Source organism: Hemitrygon akajei, chromosome 5 (assembly GCF_048418815.1).
Source record: "Hemitrygon akajei chromosome 5, sHemAka1.3, whole genome shotgun sequence".
Lineage (NCBI taxonomy): Eukaryota > Metazoa > Chordata > Chondrichthyes > Myliobatiformes > Dasyatidae > Hemitrygon > Hemitrygon akajei.
In genome coordinates this window covers 12092112-12109074 of record NC_133128.1, presented here as the reverse complement: position 1 = coordinate 12109074, position 16963 = coordinate 12092112, and the positions used below count along the sequence as shown (strand labels likewise).

General features: G+C 39.9%; 1 protein-coding gene across 4 annotated transcripts in view; it reads right to left on the bottom strand.

Moving 5' to 3' along the window:
- Positions 1–16963, bottom strand: part of appa (amyloid beta (A4) precursor protein a) — a 197616-nt gene that overhangs the window by 84873 nt on the left and 95780 nt on the right. For all 4 annotated transcript variants that reach the window (XM_073044837.1, XM_073044838.1, XM_073044836.1 and 1 more), the window contains exons 4-5: positions 8622–8734; positions 5943–6133 (exon numbers count right to left, since the gene is read on the bottom strand). In XM_073044837.1, coding sequence (XP_072900938.1) covers positions 5943–6133; positions 8622–8734 — 304 coding nt within the window. The remainder of the gene's footprint in view (positions 1–5942; positions 6134–8621; positions 8735–16963) is intronic.

Sequence of the window (16963 nt, the reverse complement as noted above, 5' to 3'; positions counted from 1 at the left end):
TCCAACTGGGACTTGCATGGCTGATAGTAGTGAGAACCAAGAAGAAGCTACTGGCACAATGAAGGAAGGCCGGAACACTATCAGAGATGGAGAACTTTCACTGCTGTTCTAAATGCCAATGGCATAACGGGCTGTAAAAAGAGGAACCAGAAATGCCACCAGCTTAAGGTTTTTTTTAATCCACTGGGTATCTTTGTTTGGACTGGATAATCTGCCATCTGGAAGTCACTTCTTAGAATTGTATCTCTGTGAGAACTACAAATGAGAAGCAAGTTCCTGAGATCAACAATTTAGTATTGGTGACTGGTGAAAAGTTTTCTGATCAATAAGCACACTGCTTTGAAACTGGTCACATTTTCATTTTGATGGAGGCTCTCAGCATGAAATGATCTCATTTAATATTAGCATTGATTCACAGAGGAATGATTATCACATTTCAGCTGCTATTGAAAATATGTCCCATTTATTCTGAAGACATAATCTGTTAAATCACAGTAATGAAATGGCTTACAATTCAGTCTTGATAGCAGAACATTTACTGAGTGGTTGTTGAAGAACAGCGCTCTGAGACCCAGATAAACATATCCATAAGCAGCATCCGCGCTTGCATGGACACAATGTTTTTGAGTACTTGACCAACATTACAATTATAATGTAGTAACAAATTGGGCATTAGCAATATTTAGTAAAAAAAGGATATGATGATGTCCTATTTAAGGTGCTGCTTGAAGAATATACATTCAAATTCCAATTAGTTTTATTTATGACATGTGCATTGAAATATACAGTGAAATGCACCATTTGCATTAACAACCAAAACAACCCCTAAGGGTGTGCTGGGGACAGCCCACAAGTGTTGCCACACATTCTGGTGCCAACATAACATGACCACAATGCTTGGCAGAACAACACGGAACACAACAAGCAACAAACAAGATGCACTCCAGTCTACACATATACATCCTCCAACCACACAATAGGCCATGCCCACACTCCAGCCTCCAGTGGGCTCACATGTAAACAGTCCAAATGAAGCCTAATACCTGGGCATTAAAACAAAAACTACTCCCCAAATGGTCAAAACTAACCCTAATAACTAGGCCTGAAAAATATACCTATTCCCTTAATAATCAGGTCCAATAACTGGAAGCTAGAAGCTTCACAGATTTTCTGAAGAAGTTATCACAACATTTAAATCTGGCTATTTTATAAATTAATAGTTATCACTGCAAAGTTGTTATCCTTCTAGTCAGAGCTAGTATTTGTCTAAGTCGACCACAACTTCTTTAATTTTTCTTTGTTCATTTTCTGCACTTGTAACATGCAATAATCAGCTGTAAGTAACAAGTAGTATGGCTCGTTCTTAACTTCTGAACCTCTGCATCACAAAACCACCAGATCCAACAATGACAAGAATACGAGGGGGAATTGATATAAGTTCGTGGCCTATGGTAGAAGCAGTCAATTTTAGAAAATCTAGCAGATTTAATTTTTAAACATAGTCCCCTCCTACATTTACACACTTAGTCCAGTGGTCGTAGAGCATACGGATCTTGGAACTCCAGAAAGTGTCTGCAGCAGGGATGATTGATAAGGTCGTGGCCTAAGATAGAAGGAGATGAGTTATTAACTTCAAACTTTCTGCATAATCACTCAAAGAGTTGACCTGCATGTGCATGTAACGAGAGCTGTATAACTCATCTCCTTCTACCTTAGGCCATGAACTTATCAATCACCCTTCTGTGGACACTTTCTGGAGGTCCAAGATTCGTATGCTCCACGACCGCTGGACTATGTGTGTAAATGTAGGAGGGGACTATGTTGGAAAATAAATGTGCTAGGTTTTCTAAAATTGACTCCTTCTACCTTAGGCCACAAACTTATCAATTACCCCTCATAGATCCATAGAACAAAGCAGAGAATAGGCCCTTCTGACCCTTTGAGCCACGCCGCCCAACAATCCCTCAATTTAATCCTAGTCTAATCATGGGACAATTTACAATGATCCGTTAACCTACCAGTCGGTACATCTTTGAACTGTGGGAGGAAACCAGAGCATCCTGAAGAAACCCACACAGTCACAGGGAGAACGTACAAAGTCCTTACCGGCAGCGGCAGCAATTGATCCTGAGCATTATGTTAACCACTCTGCTATTGTGCTGCCTCATTTTATAAATTATCGCTGGAATTTTGTTATCTTGCTAGTTTTTGTACTGAATCATAAATTCTACTTTAAATAGAGGTAATTAAAATTATGAGGGGGATAGAGAGAGTTGATGTGGATAGGCTTTTCCATTGAGAGTAGGGGAGATTCAAACAAGAGGACATGAGTTCAGAGTTAGGGGGCAAAAGTTTAGGGGTAACATGAGGGGGAACTTCTTACTCAGAGAGTGGTAGCTGTGTGGAACGAGCTTCCAGTAGAAGTGGTACAGGCAGGTTCGATATTGTCATTTAAAGTAAAATTGGATGGGTATATGGACAGGAAAGGAATGGAGGGTTATGGGCTGAGTGCAGGTTGGAGGGACTAGGTGAGAGTAAGCGTTCGGCATGGACTAGAAGGGCCGAGATGGCCTGTTTCTGTGCTGTAATTGTTATATGGTTACTTATAAGCACAAAGTGAATCAAAATCAGGTTTATTATCACCGGCATGTGTCGTGAAATTTGCTAACTTAGTAGCAGTTTAATGCAATACATAATACAGAAGAAAAAAAATAAGAAAATCAAGTACAGTATATGTATATTGAATAGACTAAAAATCATGCAAAAACAGAAATAATATATTTTTAAAAAGTGAGGTGGTGTTCACAGATTTAATGTCCATTTAGTAATCCGACGGCAGAGGGGAAGACTCCTAAATTGCTGAGTGTGTGATCATAAGTATTGACAGAATTAATACATGACCAACCAACCCCCCATTACCCGTGCTGTCAATGAATAGGCCATATTCCATATCTTATATTCATTTAGAGAGAGTAAACAGAACACCAGGGGCAATATCTTTGATCTTGTTTGAAATGGTACCGTACATTGCCTGAGGAAGCGGGAAGGATCCCAGTTTCACGTCATTAAAACAAAAAAACCTCTGACGCTGCAGCACTCTCCCATTACTGCAGTGGAATGCCATCTTGCATTTGTGTTCAAGAATCTCAAGTGGGACTTATTGTGTATTTAATATTTCAGTAATATTTGAGTAATTTTGTATATATCGTGTGATTAAGCATTCTTTATTGTTTATATAATTCATTATGGTTATATATAAATTGCATAAGTCATGACCCTACCACGTGATACATGTCTGCCTCGCTTGAAGTAAACACGAAGTTAGATTCACATTTCAGACTTGCCTGTCTTCCTTTGAACTTGTTTGAAATTACAAAGCATAACAGGACTTAAACTTGCAAACTTTAAATCCAACAAACGTTACCACTGAACCATGGTTAAACTAGTTAAATTATCTTGATGGCTTTCGGGATCAATGGGCAAACACAGAAGGATGTGCAGACAAAAGGACACGATCAGTTAGTTCAGACAAAGGATGTGGATTAATGACAAAACTAAACAATGAAAACCCAATTAGTTTCTGAAATATTCATACTGCTATGATATTACAAAGACCTCATTATTTGGAAAAAAGATTTTGCCAAAAAGGGCACACCCCAACTGATCTAAAATTAATGATACATCATTACTTATTTCAAAATTAGTTTAATTTTCAATGCATCCTTTTGAGACTAACAACAAGTAAATGAGTTTTTAAAAAGAGGAGTTTTATCAAATTGAAGGAGAATGCTCACTACTTATTCTTACAGCTTATGTATCATGGGGGTGGCAGGGTGGAGATACATCTCTACCAAAGACACTCCGTTCCATCTGTGAGCCTGCAGGTCACCCTCAGGCAAGGTGTAGCACCTGCCTAGCCTCGGATCAGGGTCATGTGAAGGCACGGGAGCAGATGGTGGATGGTCATATGAGCACTGGTATGTATCACAAGTCCTGGTTATGTGACCACTGATGCCAGGCAATCTCTGAAGGGTATTAATAATGGCTGGAGTCACCCATGCCCAGAAGAAGGCAATGGCAAACCACTTCTGTAAAAAAATTTGCCAAGAGCAATCATGGTCATAGACCATGATCATCCAGGTCATATGACACGGCACATAATGACGATGATGATGATGTATGTTCACATTTTTGCTTCCAAGCTGATGGACAGAAGAGTAATGAGGTAGTTTTATTCTCTTATTGTTGATTCACCACTCTCTTTGCTGAACATAACTTATCAAATTAAATTTAGCATAGAGCATTACGAGTTAACTAGAAAGGTCACCATAATCAAACCTGAATCTGCTCAGTATGTTTAGATCACTAATTTTATGTTACTAAAATGGAAGAATATTAATTATAATATTCCATCAGGTCAGCCACCTGGATTCAAGACTTGCTGGAATATCTGGATCAGACAGCAACTGCACTGCAGCAGACTGGACGTCTCTACAATGGGTAGCCAACACTGCCCAAGGCATCACCGGCACCAACCTACCTGCCATCGAGTACATACTGTATACACAGAAAGATGCCAGAAAAGGGCCAGCAACATTATGAAGGATGTACCCACTCTGCTGATGGACTGCTTGTTCCACTGTCATCAGGGGAGACGCTACATAGCATCCACACCAGGGACCACCAGACTCAAAAACAGTTGCCTTCCCCAAGCAGTAAGGCTGATTAACACCTCCACTCACTAAACCACCCCACCAGCACCATTTTACCATTTCCTATTAGTCACCTTATATGCAGACACTTTGTACCGAGCTTCACTTTATGTACACACAATGTATAAAACTCTCTTATGTATTTATGGTGTCTTTTTTATATGATGCATTGGATTTGGAGTAACAATTATTTCATTCTCCTTTACACTTGTGTACCAGAAATTATATTAAACAATCTTGATCTTGAACACAAGATGCACTGCCTGAATGATCTAGGGGGCTAATATTTTCTTTTTCAGCAGCTCATACCATTTAAATACTGAGCAAGTTTGGCAAAGCTTTAGTTAATAGAACTTTTCGATTAAAGTTTAAAAAAAAATCTTTGTCAAATATGTAAAAGTATAAATAGGCAGCTATGTACTGATTTAATTATAACCCAAACTGAACTGAATAGATAACACTGGGACACCAGAACATTCATCAAGGTCTCAATCACCACAAGAAAACAATTTAAAAGATATATACGTACATGAAAGAGAGCAGAGAAAGTTTACAAGGATGCTGCCGGGACTAGAGGACCTGAGTTACAGGGAAAGGTTGAATAGGTTAGAACTTTATTCCCTGGAGCGGAGGAGAATGTGAGGGGAGATTTGATAGAGCTACACCAAATTATGAGGGGTATTGATAGAATAAATGCAAGCAGGTACTTTCCACTGAGGTTGGTTGACACAAGAACCAGATCTCAAGGGTTAAGCGTGAAAGGTGAAATGTTTAAGGAGAACCCGAGGGCGATCTTCACTCAGATGGTGTTCCGAGTGTGTGGAACGAGCTTCCAGCAGAAGTGGTGGATGTGAGTTTGATTTCAACACTGAAGAGGTACAGGGGTGGTAAGGGTATGGAGGGCTACGGTCTGGGGGCAGGTCGATGGGAATAATAGTTCAGCACAGACTAGAAAGGCTGAAAGGCCTGTTTCTGTGCTGTAGTACAAATTATAATAGTGCCCAGTTTTAGATATTATAGAAACTTTGGTTTGCCACTGCAGTCAGCGTGATGCACATTCTAACACAATAAGGCAAATGGATTGCATTTACTGGCTTCATTTATGACCCCTGGAAAAATAAAAATCTATGATATTGATGAAATTTAAGGTGCGTAAATCTTCTCTGTCACCTTTGATACTCTCAATGCGGTAAGCATCCACAAAATAATAAAGCAGCAAGGAAGCCTTACCCGCCGTCCGCATAATCTGCATCATCACCTCCCCACCAGACATCCGAATCTTCTTCATCAATGTCCGAGTCGATCTTATCGTTTTCTTCAGGAATGGGGCAGCAAACAAATTCTACGCCACGAAATTCATCAATTCCGCATGGCAGCAGCATTCCGTAGTCATGGACGTTCATGATCTTGTCACCACAGGTCTGGGAAAGCACAAAGAATTAAAAGTTGGGTAAACCCACATAACTTCTGTGGACTTGAAAAAGTTGTCTCTGAAGTAATCGTAATTCAGTTCAGATGGTAAAGACGCACCAGCTTTTTACTTAGCAAACTTTCAAAGTTCAAAGTAAATTTAGTGTCAAAGTATGTGCATGTCCTACTTTGAGATTCATTTTCTCACAGGCATTCATAATAGAACAAAGGAATGCAATAGAATCAGAGTGACAAACAACCAATGTACAAAAGACAAACTGTGCAAATACAAAAAGAACAAATAATAATAAACTTTAATAAATAAATAATAATAATCAACTTTTTTGCTGTAGGTCCCTTCTGTTCAAGTGGACAGTGAATATACCAAAACAAGCAATTTCCTATATACATATACACCAAGCAAAATAATACTTAATACACAAGACAAATTAAGCCGTAAAATAAAGGAACATTTATAAACCCAAGAAAATGGGGACAAATGGAGCAAAAGGTGGGCGAGGAATGGAATGACGCCCCTTAAAAATATTTCTGCTGTTGAAAAATGATCACTGGTGAAATTGTGTAATTTTGGTAGGACTACCCATAGGAGGGTAATACTGAAAATCCCATGTCTCAAAAGGCAATCAAGTTACTGGAGAACCAGATACAAAGAAATGGTGCAAATTGGTTAATGTTTTAACAAGCATAGCTGGACAATCTTCCCTGCAAACGCTTCCCTTCTGTTTGTCTCCCCACCAGCAAATATCATAAATTATTTAATGACACTGAGATAATGAAAGCTTTGTCAGGCTGGAGAACAGCGTGAATTGCTGACTGAAATCAGACACTTTAACGATTTCTGTTGCATTTAATTAATTGAATCAAATTGAAGTTCAATTCTGTTGTGTTGCCTCGAGATTTCTGATAGCAAATTGTGGTTTGGTGTAATTGTCTGTGGGGGAATGGGGCTACGTGAAGGGAGATGTGGGGGCTACAGAAAGGTAACCTTCAACCAATGGATATTACTCATGTGGAATAGCTTGCCAGTAGACTGGCCTATTAAAACTCATCCCTGGAGATCCAAGCCTCAGTCTGGAATTAGGCAGTTCAACCGTTTGAAGGATTGATTGTGAACGAGGAGGACTTGGTACCATTAATTCTCACATAAAAATTCTGATCTCATCTAGCTCTGACAAAATATAATATTCATTTTGTACTGACAGTGTGGGGGAGGGGGAGGGGAGTGAAACAGGAAAATGAACAATAGGAATCCAACCTGTTTGTCCGAATCACCTCGCAGTTTGGCAGAGGCCCAGTGGTCATGAGAGTGTGCGCTAGCCTATTTGATGGGTAGACGAACACCAGATGTAGAGGCCTGCCCCAACTTGTCCTTCACTATGGGCAACGGAGCGCTTATGAAGAGAATGCAAGCACTGAGAATAATGCAGTAACTCAGTGCAAGGAGCCTGCTTCCATTCACCATACAGGGAGGTTTTCAGACAGTCAAACACTGAAGATATATTCCACTGGAATTGAAAACTTAAGAGGTTATAAGCAGATAAGGTTGATGAAGGTTTGGTGACTCTAGGCCTGTACTCACTGGAGCTTAGAAGAATGGTGGGGGAGGGGGAAAGAATCTCATTGAAACTCATCCAATATCGAAAGGCCTAGACAGAGTTTATATGGAGAGGATGTTTCCTATAGTGGGGTAGTCTAGGATCAGAGGGCACAGAATAGAAAGCAATCTCTTTAGAACGGAGGTAAGGAGGAATTTCTTTAGCCAGAGGATGTAGAATCTGTGAAACCCATTGCCACAGATGACTGTAGAGTCCAAGTCATTGACCATATTTAAAGCAGAGGTTTGTAGGTGCATTATTAGTAAGAGGGCATCAAAAGTTACAGGGAGAAGGCAGGAGAACGGGGATGAAAAGGTTAGTAAATCAGCCATGATGGAATAGAGTAGCCAAATAGCTTTATTCCATTCCTATATCTTTGGTCTAAGTAGGCCAAATACCATCTCATAGAAATGTTAACAAATATGAGAATAAATTAGCTTTCACCAAAGTATGAAGGTCAAGGGCACACGAGTAAATGATACGGCAAAGAATAATTATAAATTAACCTCAAACAATACAACAAACAAGTTTGAGCAATAACTATATGGAGACATTTTCTTTGAGCCTACAGAGCCAAGAATATGTATATTTTTCTGAAATACTATAGGCATTCAAACCTGTTTCAAAACAATGCCATAATTCAAGAGCTGGGAAAAAAAGACAGTCTTCATTAGATACATGAAAAAAAATCACAAGGAGATATTTTGGCACTTAAGCTATGATAGTTCTGCCAAGATTTCATTCACAGCATAAATACATTCCTTGAAAATACAAAAGGTACATTTAGAATAACTGGCTGATGGAGGGATAAGGAACTTCAGTCGCTAACTGTAGGGAAACATTTGCTTAGTCACGGGAGAACCTTTTAATAAGGCAAGCGTACCTCTTTTGCAACTGTGTGCCAATACAGATGGCTCTCACAGGTGTCCATCTTCTCCCGGTGCAGGAACTTGCACTTGTCAGGAACAAGGAGTGCATCACTTACGAATTCACCAACTGTGCAACAGTGAAAAGGACATTTTAGTACCTATGCTTGGGCAACATCAGATAACAAATATCAAAAAAAGTCAGCCAAACAATGGAGTCATACAACAAAGGAATTCAACATCAAAGATCAAGTTAAGTTTATTGTCATTTAACTACATGGCCTATAAAAAGTATTCAACACCTCCATGGAAGGTTACACGTTTTATTGTTTTACTGCATTGAATAACAGTGGATTTAATTTGGCTTTTTTGACACTGATCAACAGAAAAAGACTTTTACGTGTCAGATGAAAATAGATCTCCACAAAGTAATCTAATTAATGCAGTGAAGACCAAAAGCAAGTGGCCATTTCAATATTCACACGCGGTAGAACGTTAGCCTCCAACCTGATAACATGAACATTGATTTTTCGAACTTCTGGTAATCCACACCCCCCCCCCCCCCCCACCACACTTCACACCATTCCCGATCTCCTTTACCCTCTCTCACTTTATCTCCTTATCTGGCCGTCGCCCTCCCCCCCAACCTGGTACTCTTTCCCACCTTTTCTTTCACCCATGGTCTTCTGTCCTCTCCTATTAGATTCCCCCTTCTCCAGCACTGTATCTCTTTCACCAATTTCCTAGCTCTTCACTTCATCCCTCCACTTCCTGGCTTCACCTATCACCCTGTGTTTCTCCCTCCCCTCACCGCAACTTTTAAATCTGCTCATCTCTTTTTCTCCAGTCCTGCTGAAGGGTCTCGGCCCGAAACATCAACTGTATTGGTTTCCATAGATGCTTCCTGACCTACTGAGTTCCTCCAGCATTTTGTGTGTGTTACTTGAAGAACTATAGATTTGTTTCCTACATTTTTGTTTGCAAATATTTAACTTCAACTACTAATATTAGAAAACTAACCAATCCCAAATAATTGAAGTGGTTAAAGTCTCTACAGTAAGGAACTTTGGGTAGCTTTATTGCAGGTATTAGGTTGTTCAACAAATATAGATTATGACACAGCTAAAATGCAAAATTCCTCATAAACTAATACTGCTCAGTTATGATAGATCTTAGGTTAAATGGCTACCATTCGCTTATTATAATACAAAACCCTGGGTAGGCCACACTTAGTTCAGTTCTGGTTGCCTTATTATAGGAAGGATGTGGAAGCTTTAGAGAGGGTGCAGATGATGCCTGTATTAGAGAATGAGGATATGAAGATATGTTAAGCAAGCTTGGACTTTTCTATTTAGATGTGAAAGAGAATGAGAGGTGACTTCATAGAGACGTACAAGACGGTAAGAGGCACAGATTGTGTAGGTAGCCGGAGACTACCCCCTTCCCCCATCAGAGCAGAAATGGTTAAAATGAGGGGGCATCATTTTAAGTTGATTGGAGGAAAGTATAGGGCAGATGTCAGAGGCAAGATTTTTTGCACAGAGTGATGAGTGCATGGAACACCTTGTCAAGGGTGGTGGTGCATCAAGGACATTTAAGAAATTCTTAGATAGGCAAACAGATGATAGAAAAATGGAATGTTAAGTAGGAGGAAAGCAGTAGATTGATCCTAGAGTTAGTTAAAAGGTCAGCACAATATCCTGGGCTGAAGGGCCTATACTGGGCTATATTCTAAATGAGGCAAAACATTACCAGGAGGACAGCTACACTCAGTAAACTAAGTCAAGCAATTCCACAACCCCTCACAACCAACCCATGAACTTCAAACTAAGAAATGTTATTTTGAATTTATATTTGTTAGTGGAGAGTAAAATAAGACTACGTAAAATGGAGCTGATCTGAGAAGACACCAAATACACTTGTGGGTTGTGCAAGTTTCACTGTATGTTTTGTTGAACTTGTGACAAATGAAGCTAATCTTTATATTCAAATTCTCAGCTATTAACCACAAAATGCTATACAATCACAGAGGACGAATTTGAGAAATTTTACTTTGTTATCGACAAGTTAGAGTTGGTTCAAAGAATACTCTGTGGCCTTGAAGACTGTGGCAGGCACCAGCCAACAAACTACCGGTAAGTGACTAGCTAACCATGAGACGAAATTCAGTGTGTGAAAGTGCACTGAGATGAAAGGAGCAGAGTACATGTTAACAAGCATTAATCCTGGCTCTCAGTGTGCCGCGTACAGAAGTTTGTTCAAATCTACAGAACTAACGCAGAAAATGGGGTCAAAACCAAAAAATTTAAAAGTTGGGTGAAACCGTCAGAAAAGAAAATTCACAGGAAGTCATTAAAACAATCCTGTCTTTTATATACCCTCAAGTATTTATTTACACAGGTACCCAAAACCCAAAGACTCTGTTTCATTCTGCTAATTCAAACATATAACCCTATATTAGGCTGCATTGAAAACATTCCAGAAAAATCCTTAAATCTTGGTGGATCTTGAGAGGTACAGAGGTCAGCTGTTCTCTACCGCAGGATTAGCACCTTATGAACCTAAATAACATTATGAACCTAAAACGTCCAAGGATCATTTAAGTGCTTGGTACAGCTGTTGTCAGATTTGAAATACACATTTAAAAAACTATACTGTTCGAGTCTGCAAATTTCAACTTTCAAAATAGCTGGTAAAGATTTTGAAATGTCAGGGGTGTGTGTGTCTATTTACACACATACATACATACATACATACTGTAATTCATTTTTGTGTTCTCTATATTTATTTATCATGTATTTTATTGTACTTCTGCGGTAAAGTTAACGACTTTCATGACATACGCTGGTGATATTAAACCCAAATCGGATTCTGACATTTACTTTATTCCTAATAATAATTTTTCTCATTTCTGCCAAACAAATTAAAAGGCAGTGGTAAGTCAAAACCTAAAAATTGAATGAAGTTAATGTGTTAATAGCTGCCATCAACAAATTGCAGATGCAGAACTAACTTACTGCATCAGCTTTGGAAAGAAGCTTGGCCATCAACTGTATTAACTGGAGGTATGAAATGGGACTGCAATAGGTATTAGAAGCAACAGACCATTCAGCCCCTCACCCCTGCTCTGCTGTTCAATGAGATCACTGCTGAACTAATTGACTAATCTTACCCCCACATTCCTACCTACTCCTGATAACCTTTCACCTCTTTTATTATCAGAATCTGTCTGCCTCTTCCCTAAAAATATTCAAAGACTCCACAGCTGCTGTCCTTTAGACAACAGCTGATTTATCACCTCACCTGTCCTGAATGGTTAACCCCTCCTTTTTAAAACGGTGACCAGTGATCCAGATTCTCCCAGAAGAGAAAAGATCTTCTGCATCCTCTTAAGATCCTTAAGGTACTGGCAGTGTAGCAGTTAGCGTAACAGTTTACTGTGCCAGCAATCAGTGTCTGAGGTTCAATTCCTGCCGCTGTCTGTAAGGAGTTTGTATGTTCTCCCCGTGGCTGTGTGGGTTTCCTCCGGATGCTCCGGTCCACTCCCATCTTAAAGATGAAAGGGTTAAGTTGTGGGCATGCTAAGCTGGTGCTGGAAACATGGTGACACTTGGCAGTCGCGGCCCAAAATGTTGATGTTTGCTCTTTCCCATAGATGCCGCTGGCCTGCTGAGCTCCTCCAGCATTTTGTGTGTACTGCTTGGATTTCCACATCAGTAGATTTTCTCATGATGGTGACACTTGCACATCCTCAGGCCGTGTTGGTCGTTGTCTCCAACGACACATTTCAAGGGCCAAGGATCGATTTTATTTGTTATATACACTTACATGTATTAGGAACTTGCTGTGGTGTGTTGGTCAGGGTGTGACATGCAATAAAAAAACACTCAACAATTATAAAGAGGTTGAAGTATTGATATGGAATAAAATGTGTACAAATACATAAATACTAGCACATGCCTACAATGTCAACATTATAAAAACTGGCTTAAAGTGTTTGTAATGCAGTGACGAGAGTAATAAGTTCAAGGAGGGGTGAAATGGTTGATTATATTTCACTGTGTTTTGATGCACATGTGGCAAATGAGGCTAATCATTATCTTTAATAAGGATCTTATGTTTCAATCAAGTCTCCTCTCTTCTAAACTTAAAGCAGATGGAAGTCTAGCAGAGAAATCTCTTCCCCATAACATCCACATTCACGGCATCATTCTAATTCTCGCCTGGTGCCAAGTAATCAAGCTGCCACAGTATAATGCTGGAAAAATGGCACTGCATGTATGCAATCTGCTGAGGCAAGGCTATCTTGTGCAAGTTAGACCCACTGACCTTGAATCAGTTAACACTTGCATTGTTTGTGATGGCACTGGGTGAGTGAGGTTTGAATGTGAGGTTAAAAGAAGGAGAACAAAGTTCCAGTGCATCTCAATTTTCCAACGTCACCTCGGCAGCATTGTGGCCTATGGGTCCTTAAATAACCATTGGCACACTTTCTAAGTATGGTACTTTGACCTACTTGGGAAGGGACTAAATACAACACGCACAGATCATACTGAGATAAATCTGCAGCAGTATGTTCACCTGGAATAAAATCAAATTGCTTTTAGATGAATTTTAGAGACTGAGAAAAATATGCTCTGAATAAAGACACAAAAATGTCACCCAGGTTGTATATTCAGTATTCCAGTAAGTAAGTAAGTAAGTAAGTAAGTAAGTAAGTGTGTGTGTGTGTGTGTGTGTGTGTGTGTGTGTGTGTGTGTGTGTGTGTGTGTGTGTGTGTGTGTGTGTGTGTGTGTGTGTGTGTGTGTGTGTGTGTGTGTGTGTGTGTGTGTGTGTGTATATATATATTAGTTTGACTAAACGTTCTTGTTTGTATAAATAATTACGGGTTATATTTAAAAATATGTTAATTGCATATATCATCATGTTACCACGTGATACACACATCTCACTAAAAGTGAACAGTGAAGTCAGACCCGCACTTTGGACTCCCTTGTCTTCTTTGAACTAATTCACTCAGTCTGTTAAAGGGCTCTCTCCCCAGCACATGCATACTCATTGAGCAGAAAAGTACAGGCAGCACTGGTGGTGTAGCCGTTAGCGTAACTTCATTACAGCGCCAGCGACCCAGGTTCAATTCCTGCAACTGTAAGTAAGGAGTTTGTACATTCTCCCCGTGATAGCATGGGTTTCCTCTGTGTCCTCTGTTTCCTAACACATTCCAAAGATGTACAGGCTTGTAGGTTAATTGGTCACATGGATGTAATTGGGTGGAGTGAGTTCTTTAGGCCAGAAGGGCTTGTTATTGTGCTGTGTCTCTAAATAAAATCAACAAACAGTAGCAAAAGCAGTCTCCACACGCATGTACAGCAGCTGTACATGGGAATCTTCCATCAGATCTATCATGAATGAGTTAATTTGACAATTGTTATACTGGGTGTAGAATGGGGGGGGGGGGGGGTTGTTACATACCAAATTACTATTTAAGGTTGCATTAAACTCTGGGTTTTCAAGTAATTTCACTAACTAGAAAAAGAATAGTAAAAGATCAACATAAAATGCAGGTCAAAATGGCTCTCCACGCCCTCAAAAACAACTTTAGATCAAATCAAAACAAGCAGCACATGGAAAATGGTGTTTCAATCAGACACACAGCGTACCTCTCACTGACCTAGCCAAGCCATCTCTGCCAAGCACCACTAACTCCTTTACTTTCCTTAAATCCTTTGATAATCTCTCAACAATGAAGGAATTCTTGCAGTGCTTAGTTGAAAGTCTTAATTCAAGAGATTAGTGACTAAAAGTAGCAATGAAGGCCAGAATCCTGTGCTTCCTGAAACTATATAATTTTGGCTGCGGGTAATCTTACAGAGCAAAGGGGATCAAAGTTTATCGATTTAAAATCAACACTATGATGTTGTGGCTAGGAGGGAAAGGAAGTGGTTCTGGAACAGATGCGCTTGGGGAAGAAACTGTTCCCAGCGTAGCAGCTCTCCAGTACTTACATCACGAGGCCACCTATTGCATGGAAGAGGATGGAGAAGCAGTTTTAGCATGAATTCTTGAAAGTGAGCAAAATAACTTCAATAATGGAACCTGGGAAGAGGCTGCAGATAAAAAGCCAAAAGTAGGTCTATGGAACACACTGCCAGGTACAGGTGCCCCCGGTCTACGAAAGTTCGCTTTACGCTACTTCACTTTTATGAAAGACCTTTATTAGTACCTGTTTTCGCTAGCCGAAAGAAATCCGGAGGATTTTCACTTTTACAAAGAAAGGCACCCACTTTAAACTTGTGTTTACCCCGAGAAAGACAACCATGACCGTGAAGCCTTGCGCGGGCAGGTGAGTGCGCATGCGTGTACATGCCTATTTTTTTTTCTACAAATTGTTTTTGGTTAAATCTTCCTGATTCTGGTAAGTGAAACTACATTGTACATACATTATTCCTACTTTATATAAGCTGCGTATTTATCATATCATTCCTGCTTTTACTATTAGTGTTATTTTAGGCTTTATGTGCTATTTGGTAGGTTATATTTTGGGTCTGGGAACGCTCAAAAACTTTTCCCGTATAAATTAATGGTAATTGCTTCTTCACTTTATGCCATTTTGGCTTACGAAAGGTTTCATAGGAACGCTTTACTTTTGGATAGCAGGGGAAACCTGTATAGGGGTAGAGGCAGACATATTAGGGACATTCAAGAGATTCTTAGATAGCTACACTGATGAAAGAAAAATGGAAGGCTATTGTGGGAGGGAAGGGTTAGATTAATCTTGGAGTGGATTAAAAAGTTGGCACAACATTGTGCACCAAAGGGCCTGTACTGTTCTATGTTCAAGTGCAATACAGACCAAAGGAAACTGGAAGCAAGTTCTGGGGCTACAGTAAAAAAAAAGGCTAAAAAAACACTGAGAAGGTTTTTGCCTGTCCTGCTTGGGGAGCAATTGTTCCAGAGCACCATATTACTGTACATCTACCTGTAAGATGGGGTGGGTTGCCCCTTGAGTTGGTCTGCTTTGGGGGTGGGGGGAGATATCTATAGTAGGAGAAGTACAAGGCTGCATGCGAGTTCAAAGAAGACAACTTCCCTACTTTGGATACTTTTCAGTGATCTTTTTTGCATCTGTGTGTTTGGTGGTCCACAATCGAGATTAAATTAACAGGGAACAGTCGCTCTCACTTTAGAAATCCAATCAGAATTTTTAAGCCTAGTTACCACTTGGGGAGAGGGATTTGATTTTTGGCCTGGCACTGTGCATCAGGATTGAAAGTAGGCCAGCAAGAAGAGTAGCACTAATGAGCAGGACCACTATACATTTGTATTAAAAGTTTTGAGGTAATAACATTCATTGCAATTTTAGCTCAATGGTCTGTTCTTCAATTCAAAGATTAAATTAGATTAATGAGATTAGCTTTATCAGTCACGTGTACATCGAAACATACAGTGAAGTGTGTCGATTGCATCAAAACACAACAGTAAGGATTGTGCTAGGCGGCCCAAAGTAGCACGTCGCTTCCGTCACCAACATAACATGCACACGACTCACTAACCGTATGCCTTTGGATAGGAGGAGGAAAGCGGAGAGCCGGGGGAAACCCACACGTCCCACGGGAAGGCGCGCAGAGACTCCTCACAAAACAGTGCTGACCTTGAACTCTGGAGTGCCCCAAGCTGTAATAGCATTGGGATAACCACGCCACAGTGGCCATGGTGTTTAAAGGGATATGGGCCCTCTGAGAGGGAAAGAGTAATCAGCCACGACTGAATGGTGGAGAAGATCGGGTGGAATGAATTGCCTAATTATACTCCTCTCTCTTACAGCCTTATGGTGTTGGATCTGATGATTTTGTGATCCAGAGGTTCTTCGGAGGTCAAGAATGAGGCATCAATTAGTGGTTATGGCCATTTATGAACTGAAGTAAGAAGGAAGAATGAAACAAGGATAAAGAACAAAGAAGTCGCTGGCACCTTATACTGAAAACTAGTTCAAACAGAAAGATAACAAGACATTTCATGATAACAAATAATTTATTAAGCAGCCAGATTCAAGTGGCATGACAGCTGATGCATGAAAACTAGGAAGCTTCTAGAAAAATACAGAAATACATTTACTGGAAAATTCAGAACAAAAGCCCAGGTAGTTCTAAAGTAGGGACATGTTCGACACAGCTTTGTGGGCCAAAGGGCCTGTACTGTGCTGTATGCTTTCTATGTTTCTAATATATATATCATATAAAAGTACAAGCCAGCATAGTAAAAGGTAAATTATGAGAAATATAAGATTTACTCTATTCCACCATGGGATTAGCACAGGTAGGCAATTTGGATGGCGTGCACAAGTAGGGCCCATTTCCAT